The following is a 12,683-nucleotide window of genomic DNA, read 5'->3' as shown; positions in this document are numbered from 1 at the left end:
GGGAGTGGACAGCCCCATAAAACCAAATGGGACTAATGAGGCACAGCAGTCCAGGGACAAGGGCTAGAAGGCAGAAGGGGACAGGAAAGCTGGTGATAGGGAACCCAAGGTTGAGTAGGGGCAGTGTCAATGTGTTGTGAGGTTGTTAACCACTGTCAGAGGGCAACATGTGTACTATTAAATGGGAAACAATTTTGTTCTGTAAGCTTTCATCTAAAGTGAGAATAGCAGCCTAATTGGAAGAGCGTACTCAATGTCACTGAACTGTGCATATAGAAATTTTTGAAATGGTGTATCTTTGGCTATGTATATTCTCAACAACAACAAAAAAAGGTCGAGAAGGGAGAGGGTTGACATGTTGTAGGGGTTATTAACCAATATCATAAAACAATATGTGTACTACTGTTTCATGAGAAACTGTTTGTTCTGTAAGCCTTCACCTGAAGTACAATGAAAAATTTAAAAAAAAAAAGAATTACTATACCTTAGGACACACTATCAGTTAAGATGGTTTCAAATGCAAGTAATAGAAACCTAACTTAAATTAGCGTAAGCAATGCTGTTGCTGTTGTTAGGTGTCATCAAGTCAGTTCCAACTCACAGCGACCCTATGTACAATAGAACGAAACACTGCCAGGTCCTGTGCCATCCTCACAAAAGTTGTTATACTTGAGCCTGTTGCCGCAGCCACTGTGTCAATCCATCTCATTGAGGGTCTTCCTCTTTTTCTCTGAACCTCTAATTTACCAAGCATGATGTCCTTCTCCAGGGACTGCTCCCTTCTGATAACATGCCAAAGTACATGAAATGAAGTCTCACCACCTTCGCTTCCAAGGAGCATTCTGGCTGCACTTCTTCCAAGACAGATTTGTTCGTTCTTCTGACAGTGCATGGTATATTCAATATTCTTCACCAAGACCATAATTCCAAGGCATCAATTCTTCTTCAGTCTTCCCTATTCATGGTCCAGCTTTCACATGATCAGGACTAAACTGATTTTATACTACCCAAAGCCCAAAGGTAGCATAGTTTCAGGTTTGGTATGATAAGGACCCTAGCTCCATTTCTTTCTTATTCTCTAGACTGTGCACTGTGCTGTGCATCAGCTTTGTTCTCAGGCTTGTTGCCCTCTTAGCAGCAAAAGTGGATGCAGCAGTCCAAGGCCTTATTTCATACACTCACACATTCATTCTCACCTCTTACTAATCGTTGTTAACGAAAGGCCACATACTAAATCGCTGTATTTAGCCAGTCAGGGCCCACCTATGGAGCTGGGTACCAATCAATCCCACACAGATGGCATGGGTGCTAAAGAGCCATGTGGAAGCAGCTGAATAAAGGCTGGGAAAAAATCCACTACGTTTATGTAAAATTTATGCAAAATTCATAGAAAAACATCTTGATGAGCCTTCCCCAATTGCTTACAGACTTGCAAATCTACAGAGAATCTTTGATAACTCTTAAACCTTTTCTTGGAACTCTTTAAGAAAATAGTGCTCTAAAACCTCTCTTAGCAAAGTACTGAAAAGACTAACAGCATTCAGAAAGGAAGATCTTCCTGATTATCTCCTCCTGTTACAGATAACCTACATGGGTAGTGTCTTATTCTTTCAAACTGGCAACAAAAAGTTATAAAGGTCAATGTACATAGTGTTTCTTTCTACAGTCCATTTTTAATTGAAACATACCTTTTGAAATCTTGTTGTTAGGACAAAAAGTCTTAAGTACAAAAGCTTCTTAATATTTTAAAAGTAGTCATATTTTTTACTTTCTTAAAAAATTCATGCATAACACACATAGAGAAATCCTAAGTGTACAGCTCAATAAATTATCACGAACATAATATACCCATGTAACCACCAGGCCAATAAAGAAATAGAACTTTACCCATTCCTTCCTCCCCAAAGATAACTACCATATTGATTTTTAACATGATAGTTTAGTTCCGCCTACTCCTGAACTTTATACAAATGGAGTCCTGCAGTATGCATTCTTTAGTTTCTGGCTTCTTTCATTCAACACCATGCTTGTGAACGTCCTCCATGTTGTTCATTTTGCACTAGTTCACTCTTCTTCATTGCTCCAAATTATTCCATTATATGGGTGTATTATAATTTATTTCTCCATTGTACTATTTTGGGGCATTTAGGTTGTTCTCAGTGTTTGGCTATTTAAAACTTGCTGCTATAAATACTTTTCACGCGATTTTCATGGGATAGAATTGTTGAATCAAAGAATATTCATAAATTCAACTTTAGAATATAATTTCAAATTGTTTTCAAATTTATTGCACTGATTTCTAGTCCCATCAGAAGTGTTGAGAGTTCCATAGCCGCTCTAACACTTGTATTATCTGGCTTTTTCCTTTTAGCCATTGCGGTGGGTAGTATAATGCAATAGTAGTATTGCGTTGTGTTTTTTATTTGCATTCCATGATAAATAATTAAGTTAAGCACATTTTCCTATTTTTCTGGCCACTTGGATAGCCCCTTTGGTGAAGTGCGTGTTCAAGTCTCTTGTTCATTTGTTTAGAGGGGAGGTTGAGTTTTCAGACTCATACAGTCGTTATGAGTCAGAACTGACTCAACGGCAACGGGTTTTTTGAGTTTTCAGACTATTTTTTTTGTTGATTTGCACAAGTTCTTTATATATTTTAAATACTTGGCTTTATCATTTATATAGGATGTAAATATTTTATACTACATGGTTTCAAAAGATGTGTTTCAAATAAAAATTGACTGCGGAAAGAAACACTCTGTTTTACTGTAGTCTAATTTTATTTTCGTACTTTATGTGTCCTGTTTTAGAAATCTTTCCCTACTCTAAGGATATGAAAATGAATTCCTATATTATCTTCCAGACACTTCACTGTTTTTCCTTTCCTCTTAGAATTTGTTTATTTTTATGTTTAGTATGAGGTAGGGATCGATGTCATTTTCCTCCATATGGATATCTAGTAGATTCAGCACCTGATAAAGATTTTCTAAAAGCAATAAACATTTACAGACCGTCTTAAGTTTGTAAGTAAACTTAAGAATGGCCACTTTTATCAAAGCCCTTTCTACTGTTTTCTTTATCCCAGAGCCTTCTTGTGCTACATCCACTTTACACAGGGCTTGAGGTCTTATTTTATCCTACAAAGAATTTTGATATTTTGTTTTAGCCATCTGTGGGCTGTGGTTCCAATGTTTCCAGTGCCTTTGCAGTGCTATTGGAGTCTGTTCCTCCTGTGGCCCACCCTCTGTTCAGTCTGTGGCTTGGGCAGAGTTCTACCATAAGCTCAGTTCTCAAAGTCTTTTATGCTAATTAGGAACAGATCCCCACAGGTGCAGTCAGGATGATTCCAGGAGTTCATGAATAACCTTATAAAATGACTTTTCTCTATCTGTTATCTCCCAAGTGCCTTCTGGTTCCCTGGGCTTCACTTTTTCACAATCTGGCCAAAAACCACCTACTTCCATGACTGCACCATGTCCTGCACTGAGAGGACAGAGAAGAGGAAAAGCAGTGGGATTTGCCTCTGCCCTCTTGTAACCACAGCTCTACCAGACATAGAGGAAGACTGCCTTCCTCAGAGCTTTGGCTCTTGCTGCTTCCCATTCCCAACAATTTTTGCTGATGCCTATGTTCCTACTCTAGGACTGCATGGGGTTGAGTGCTGAGTAAGTTGAAGGAAAAGAGAAAAAAAGGAGTGAATACGGCTTTAAGTAGAGCCAGAACAGGAAAGGGCACTGTAACAGGTCAAGGCTATGAGAGCCCTGTCAACTGAGCCATATAATTCATCAGAGCTTATGGTGTTGGAGATATCGGGGTGGGAAAGGATGCAGTATGAAAAGCATGGCAAGCCCCAGTAGGAGAATCTCAATGCAGGCCCTTGGAATTCTGCAGCAAGGCCATGCCATATGCAATAAAGAACGATGCCGATTGAGAAACAGCTCTTCACATGTTACGGGGCCCTAGATAAGACAGAAAGTTTGACACTAAGCTAAGACATCAAGTGACTATAAATGCCTATTATGAGCTGGTTTCTGTCAAACCTACCAAGTCATAAAATGGGATGTATCAACTTGCAGTTCAGATAGAAATGAGATCCATTATTGAGCTTAGGGCAGGACCAGAAGATACAAGTAAGCTGCATGAGCAGTTAATCCACAACCTCATGTCACCAACCACTGCTGAACTAGTGTTTCTCCAGCTTACACCCATAACCATATAATACCCATAAGACCAGCTGAAAGAGAAAGAAAAGTCTAAGCCTGGCTATGGATAGTAGGGCTCTGCATAGGGTACAAGCTGAAATGGACAAGAGATGCATTACAGCCACATTTGAGGGTGGTCCTAAAGATGTTAGAAATGGAAAACCTACCTGATGGATGAACCTATGAGTGGTACGTGTAGTCAACTAATTTGAGTGGAAGGAAAAGTAGCCTAAGGAAAGAATATACATAGATTCTTGAGCAGTGGCCAATGGCCTGGCCATCTGGGCAGAACCTTGGGGAAAAAAGATTAGAGACAAGGAGTCCAGGTTTAGAGGCATATGAATGGATATTTTGGAGTAGGCATAAGTGTCGATATTTTTTAATCACACATTAATGCCCAGAAGAAAGCATCCACCACTAAGAGTCACTGAACAACCAAGCAGACAAAATGAGTCAGCCTGTTGATGTAGTCTTCCCAAGGGAAGCTTATAAATGTGAGGCAAGGGGATTACAAAACGTTTAGAAAAAAATGGCTTTAAAGTACCCTCAATAATTTAGTCATTTATCAACACAGGTTTTATATACATGTAGAAAATTATATAATTATATAATCACCAAAACATTTCTAGGAAGCAAAACACTATCTAGTTATTGCATGAAGCTGAAAATAATAACACTGCATTTCTTTAAAATAAATAATTTAGACTTTTAGAATTACAGAGACTTACTTTGTAATTTTATACACCAGAAAACTAAGTGTTTATTTTAAAAACAACTCCCTTCACTTTTCTCATCATTTACCATATTATATTACAGACTCTAACAACAACAACAAAAATTTATTTATATTTGAAAGGGCTGAGATTTCGAGAAGGTAGGTGACCTAGTCAAGATGGCGTAGAAAGCTAAGATCAGAGCTAGGCTTTACCTCTATAAGTGATCTCTCTAGTATTGGCCCAATTATGTTTATCACAGAAGTATACACAATGTAGATGGAAAAATCTGACATAAAGTTGGAGAACTGGTTCTCCTAGCACCATGGTAAGACTGAAAAGCTGAAAAAGTCACCTCTGCTTCCCCAAAGGCTGGATTAGAAACAGCGTGATTGAACGGTGTCCACAAATATTGAATTATTTTGAACTTCTAAAATTTAGCAGTGGCCTTATAAAATTTCAAACTATTCTGTCCTTGTTATTTCATAACAATGAGACTATTTTAAAACTATCTAATCTACATTTCAGTATTTACAGAAATTTAAATGACAGATAAAACTATCAAATGTTTTATCCCACATAATGATTAGAATATTTTATTTCATTTAGTCCAGGATGACAACCTAATAAACAGGATCATCTCTAAGACATCGTACACATTAACACCAGTTTTCTTTGACTGAATAAAAGAGCTACTGAATTTAAATATATACATAAATTCTAAAAAAAATCTAAATAAAAGGTCTAAACATGTAAGTAATTTGCATGTATGTTCAGCTTTGTGAATTTTTACAGATAGCTAAAATTTTCAGTATATTTCCCTTCACACTATTATAGATAAAAAAGTTTTATTTTAATGCATTAAATAACGTTTATTAAATTGTAACTTCTAATATTTTCAAAATTATATTGTAACCTGGTTCCCAAAATCCACTGCTGTTGAGTTGATTTTGGCTCAGGGCAACCCTATAGGACAGGGGTAGAGCCGCCTCACAGGGTTTCCAAGGCTGTAAATCTTTACAGAAGCAGACTGCCACATCTTTCTCCCACAGAGCAGCTAGTGAGTTTGAACCACTGACCTTTTGGTTATCAGCCAAGTGTGTTAACCACTGCACCACCAGGGCTCCCTGTAACCTGGTTATCCGTTGCTGCTGAGTGGATTTCGACTCATAGTGACCCTATACAACAGAGTAGAACTGCCCCACAGGGTTTCCAAGGAGTGGCTGGTGGATTCAAACTGCCGACCTTTTGGTTAGCAGCTGAACACTTAACCAGTGTGCCACCAGGGCCCCGTAATCTGGTTAGTAGCCTTAAAATTCATTTGTATTAAGAAGTATAAATCATACATAATTAAATATATTTAAGATGTTTTCTCAAATTTCATTTTGTAAAAGACAAATTTTAAGTGAGAATAAACTTTCCACAGAAATTAGTGATAAACGTGTTTTCTTCAAGACTTTTTTAAGCATTAAATTCTGGGAATTACATCTTTTAGGGGACACAGACTAAAATGGCAAAGCTTTTGACAAGAGGACTGGAATAATGAACAGGGAATGTGTAAACCAGAGCAGAAAGTTTCAAAATCAGACGGGCTGTAAATGGAGAAGATTAGACTTTTTAAGTATGAACCCACATGGATGAATTAGAAGAGACGGGGAGACAGATTTCAGCTCAATTATAAAGAACAATTAGTTTTCTGAAGATGGCAAAGACTATCTCAGGAGATGGTGCGTTCCCCGTCATTAAACGCATCTAAGGATAAGATAGATCAGGGGTCAGGGAAACCGTGGCCCACAGGCCAACTTCAGCTCACCAGCTGTCTTTATAATAACGTTTTATTGGAGTGCAGCCAGTCCCACTGGTTTCCATATTGTCAGTGGCTGCTTTTGTACTACGATGGCAGAGCTGAATACTGGTAGATGCAACAGAGACCATGTAGCCCACAAATCCTAAAATATTTACTGTCTGGCCCTTTACAGAAAAAGTCTGATGACCCCTGAGCTAGATTATCACTGTGGAGAATGGTTTTATTAGGAATCCAAGTATTGTATGGGTTATTGGACAAAACAATCAACAAGATAATGGTTACTTTGGTGTCTAGGGAAGTGCCTGCACAAGATCTGTGCTAGGGGTAGGTTGTACAGGTTCTTTACTGTAAAAGGCAGCCCAGTGAAGGAGATAAAGGGTTGAAATTCATATTGCACTCTGTTCTTGAAGCCATATGTCCTTATATAGGTCTCCATCTATCAGCAGGAGGAGACACATTTGTCTAATTTGCACAAAGGCACCAATGGACCAGAATGAGCTGTACACATTATAATCACATTAACAAAAATTACATCTTTTCCAATACAGAGGATCTAAGATTCCACAACACAGATACTCTATCACTGAAACTCAGTTTCTCCCCTAATCCGGGGTTTATTTACATACCATGGAAATGAAAATGCATGTTCCCTGAAAAGAGTTTCCATGTTTTGAGAAATGCTACCAACTCTACCCTCTCTTTTAGAAAGATGCATTGCAAATTAGCATATTAAAACTCTGAAAAGTAATGTCAGTTAAAAACCAGGAGAGCCCTATTTAACTTTAGTTTACACAGCATGTCCCAAAATTATCTAATTATAGAACTTTTTTTTAGTGAAACTGACATTAATATCTCACATAACTAATGTTCTGAGGAAGAATGCTCTTTTCAAAGCCACATTTAGTACTTCCAGGTTACAAGCTCCTTGAAACAGAAAATACATATTTTTTCTAATCTTCTATATACATTGCTAAACACATATGATAATCACTTACAAAACAATTGAAATGATTTAATTCTAGGAGATATACCTAATCCATATGGAGCATATGCTGTTGTTTCTTTAACTAACCAAAAAACCAAAACCAAACTCGTTGCTGTCGAGTTGGATCTGACTCATAGCAACCCTATAACCCATGGCCATCCAGTAGATTCCGACTCACAGCAACCCTATAGAGCAGAGTAGAACTGCTGCATTGGGTTTCCAAGGAGCGGCTGGTGGATTCGAACTGCCGACCTTTTGGATAGCAGATGAACACTTAACCACTGTGCCACCTGGGCTCCTAAACTAAACTAACTAAAGCAGGCTTTAATTACCTAAGACAGGGGATCTCAAAGTTATCATCCTCTTTCCACTAAAACTATTAGTTCTTAAATAATGCAACAGTAAAATAATCTTACACAGGTATAATTCAAGTGTGTTTCCTCTCCTCTGTGCTATATAGTTAAACATATAAAACTATTCAGGGCATGCAGTATGATATTTTAAGGTTAAAGAATTGATAACTTTCCTAATATTACAGGACATATATCAGAATATAGGCTTAACAATGTCAATCAAAGTCAGTGAAAGCAAATTACCTGAAGAAGGTGACAAAAAACTGCACAAGGTCCATGATAGTGTTGTGCTGTGAGAATGCAATCTGAAAAATCAAAATAAAGTAAAATTTGAAACCTTCTGAATCTATGTCCTTCTCCAATAGCTGTGGTGATGTTTCAGAGCATTTGTACATACAATGGTTTTAAATTATTAAGACATTTAGAACGCCAGATAAGAAATCAAATATATTCGGGAATTAAAACTTCATCTATATCATCTATAACACCTAATATATTCAGTTGTAAGTGATGACCTTTGTGTAGGCTATGAGATTAACTGGTTAGAAAACTATCATAGATACTACTTTAAGAATGCATGTTAAGAGTTTCGTGTGAAATGCTGTGATAGATTAAATGTACCTAACAAAAATATGCGAAAAGAGTTTGGTCATCTAATAATGATCACATTTTCAATTAATACAATTGGAATTGCTTTTGAACCTCTAAAAGAAGTTTAAACTCTATAAAAGACTGGGGGATTTTTTTTAATGTATTCTTGTCTAAGGAAGCTGTGCACATACATAGAAATATCTTACCATACACCATTCAAAGAGTAAAATATGTCACCTCACTTTAAAATTTCATATTAATAAGAAGTGAATTTCAAAAGGTGAAACTAGATCATAAAGTTAAAGTTGTTCTCCATTTCTGTTAACACAATACAGATCATACCGTAACACCTCTCTTCAGGAAGAAATATTTTACGTATTGGTCAAGAATGCAACATCTGAATAAGGAATATCTCATTTGGAAATCCAGTGTTCCAGTATCTATTTTAGAAAACTAACCCAGTTGTGTCTGTTTTTCTCTTATGTGAAATGAAAATAATAATAGCACATAGTGTTAATGGAAGGATTAACTGGCTTAATAGAAATAAAATGCTTACCATGATATCTGGCATACAGTAGGTACTCAGTAAATATTATTATACTTCTGCATAATGTATAAAGGAATTGAGTTTTCCCAGATGCCTAAAGCTAAACCTTAAAGTACCAAAATGGCTTTTTCTTTTACCAATCTTTGAAGGAAACATTTCAGAAACATGTACAATTTATACTTCCAGCCAAAATGAACTAACAGGGATGAGATTTTCCTCCTGCCTTAAACAACTAGAAAAGTCCCTGGATGGTGGAAGAGGTTAAGCGTTCAACTATGAACTGAAAGTCTGGCAGTTCAAATCTACCTAGAGGTGGCTTGAAAGAAAGGCCTGCGATCTGCTTCTGAAAGGTTACCAAACCAAACCCATTGCCATCGAGTTGATTCCAACTCATAGTGACCCTATAGGACAGAGCAAAACTGCCCTGTAGGGTTTCCAAGGCTATAAATCTTTACAGAAGCAGACTGCCACATTTTTCTCCCACAGAGCAGCTAGTGGGTTCAAACCACTGACCTTTCGGTTAGCAGCTGGGTGCTTAACCACTGAACCACCTATATCCTTGAAAACTCTATGAAATGTAGCTCTACTCTGCACACAACTAGAAAATTGGACAAAATATACAAAAGAATCATTTTTAGACATTGAACAAGACGAGAGGCAAAGGAGGACTGTAATCCCTGAGGGAAGAGAAGCAAAGGGGATGAGCCCTACAATTGCCCTGGTTTTATGTCTTGAGGCATATTCTGGACTACAGAGCAAGCAGCTGGATTCCAAGCAAAGCATGGTGGTCTCACTAAATTGAAGAAACAGACATAAACATTAAGGGAATCTGAGCTAACTGGAAGTTGTGGGGCAGAGTCCAGAAAGGAGAGAGACAAACATAAAATCAGATTCAGAAATCTACATAGAGGTCACACTGAATCTTTACTTAATACTAAGATATGCACGAGTAGGATGAAACCCTATGAGGTCAGGCAAAGACGGACTGGGAAGCTGTGAGCTGAAAAGCCCCAGCTGTTTACGTAGAGCTGGGGTTGGGTTGTAACCAGCCATAGAAGAGAGCTATCATTCGAAGACATAGATGGGTCATGCCTTAGTAAAATGGGACTAAACCAGGGGTCAGCAAACTATGGCCTCTGAGCCAAACCTGGCCCTCCATCAGCTTTTGTAAATAAGATTGTATTGGAACACAGCCGAACTCCTTGGTTTACATATTGTCTATAGTTTCTTTCATTGTACCATGAAAGAATTGAGTAGTTACAAGAGAGACCATATAGCCCACAAAGCCTAAATATTTACTATCTGTCATTTTATGGAAAAAGTTTACTAATCTCTGAACTAAACTAAACCTAGAGTAAAGCTACTCTGACCTGCCTTAAAAAAACTTTAAGAAGTTTTTAAAGTATCACATTGCACTTCAATAACTTAACTGATTACAAAGCAAAGATAACCAAAAATAGATATCAAATGTCTCTATATAAAAATATTCCAGCTAATAAACCAAAAACAAATTAAAGAGTAAAAAATATTTTCCCAATAAATTAGTAGAACTAGGTGCTGAACATCAACAGCTGCTAAATATTACAAAAAGAGAGACAACCAGGCATTATTTGCCTCCTGATGAAAGAACCACCATGATTAGCACCAACAGTCTTACCAAAGAGATTGTCTCTGACTCTGATCAAGCCTCAGGATCTAACTGCCAATTTGCAGGAAATACAAAGGACAGTATTCAAATTACTTTACAGTTGAGTGCTATCAAATTTAAGGAACAGATGACACTCCTGGTAACTATCCTCAACCACAAAACGATGTAAAGTTCTCTAATCCATTTTATAAAGCACAATCTTAATATCAAAACTTGAAGGAAGGTAGTAATGAAAAAGAAATCTATGGACCAAGTTTACTTATTATTATGGATACAGGTTTCAAATCAAATATTATCAAAAGGAATGCTGGAACACCACAATACAGTAGGGAAGAGTCAAGGACTATTAGGATGATTCAACATGAGGAAATCTATGTAATTAATTACATCAACTAGTTTAAGGAGAAAGTCATTCCTTCAGTAATACAAACAGATGTTAATGTCTCAATTTACACTTCAATCCTAACAATACTTTCAATACTATAAGACGTATTTAAATATGAGAAAGATTATTTGCCCCCAAATCAGTGAAAACATTAGATTAGATTGTGAAATACTACCCTAATTTATATCAGAAAGTAAGCACAAGTGCTAGCTATCAACAGTATTGTTCAGCATTGTTTTATGTAAATAGAATAAGCTTGGAAAATTTGACTAAAAAGTCTGACAAAGTCATGAAGGCCATCCATAATTCAATCTGATATCACTTTAGTATCAATGAATGTTGTGTTCTAAGAATTATATGAAGATAATGCCGAACTCTAAAGTTCAAACGGCTTTAGGATTAAATGAAAAGGTATTTGCCTATCTTAAAACTCAAACACAAAATCCAAAAGCAGTGTGTGAGTTACAGACTTTCTTGAGTAGAGATGTAGAAGAGTAGTGGGCTAAGTGAGCACACCCCTTTTGAAGTTACGTAGTCACTGACAGAGTAAATATAAATAAATTTCAGTGCATCACATGAAGGTTGCTGACAAGAATCCAGTCAACGTCCTCACCAAAATCTCCACTTGTTTTTCTATCTCAAGCAAGCTGAGAAGGCAACCCTCAAAATTACATGGGTTGATATAATAATACCTTAATGGGTAGGCATCTGTCAACTTCTGGAAGATTTAAAATTAGGAAGACATATTCATGAGACACAAAATTTTACGAGTAATATTCTTGTGTTGAGGAATACATACAAGTTTGGTGTAACTCACTTGAACCATTTAAGATAATTTGACCTATCAAAATAATAAACTGACTTAGTAATTCCAATTTATAATGTATAATTAAATAATTTAATTGGAGCTGTGATTTTAGGTTAAAATCTTATTAAGCATACATAGAAACTTTGCAACACTTAAGAAAACAATTATTACTATATTTATAAGTAAAATTTACTAGCTATAAAAGAATTGTCTAAAATTTTGGAAGATTGTCTGCCAGACAAAGTATTGACGAAGATCAAATATATTAAATGTATAAATAGACTTTAAAGGTGTGAAGGTGTGTGGGTTTTTAAATGGGCATATTTGATATTCAAGGTCCCTACGTGGGACAGGACATCACTCTTAACTGTCTAAAAATATGCAGAAGTGCTGAGATCAGACAGCAAAATAAGCTGGGGGCACCAAGAAGAAATGTAGCATTAGGTTTAAATGTATCTCGCTGCTCTCAGTTTTTCTCCATCAAGGACAGCATCTAGCAGTTTCAGGCCCCTTCCAATGAATGTAGAAGGACTATTGGGAAAGGAATATGTGGCCCTAGTGGCGTAGTGGTTAAGCATTTGGCTGCTAACCAAAAGGTCAGCAGTTCAAATCTACCAGCCACACCTTGGAAATCCTACAAGGCAGTT

General features: G+C 36.8%; 1 protein-coding gene across 4 annotated transcripts in view; it reads right to left on the bottom strand.

Moving 5' to 3' along the window:
- Positions 1–12,683, bottom strand: part of ATRNL1 (attractin like 1) — a 743,508-nt gene that overhangs the window by 471,491 nt on the left and 259,334 nt on the right. For all 4 annotated transcript variants that reach the window (XM_004374869.2, XM_023729981.1, XM_023729982.1 and 1 more), the window contains exon 25: positions 8,301–8,362. In XM_004374869.2, coding sequence (XP_004374926.1) covers positions 8,301–8,362 — 62 coding nt within the window. The remainder of the gene's footprint in view (positions 1–8,300; positions 8,363–12,683) is intronic.

Source organism: Trichechus manatus, unplaced genomic scaffold (genome assembly GCF_000243295.1).
Source record: "Trichechus manatus latirostris isolate Lorelei unplaced genomic scaffold, TriManLat1.0 scaffold00031, whole genome shotgun sequence".
NCBI lineage: Eukaryota > Metazoa > Chordata > Mammalia > Sirenia > Trichechidae > Trichechus > Trichechus manatus.
Note: the sequence above shows the minus strand (reverse complement) of the source record. Positions and strands in the feature narration are given on the sequence as shown.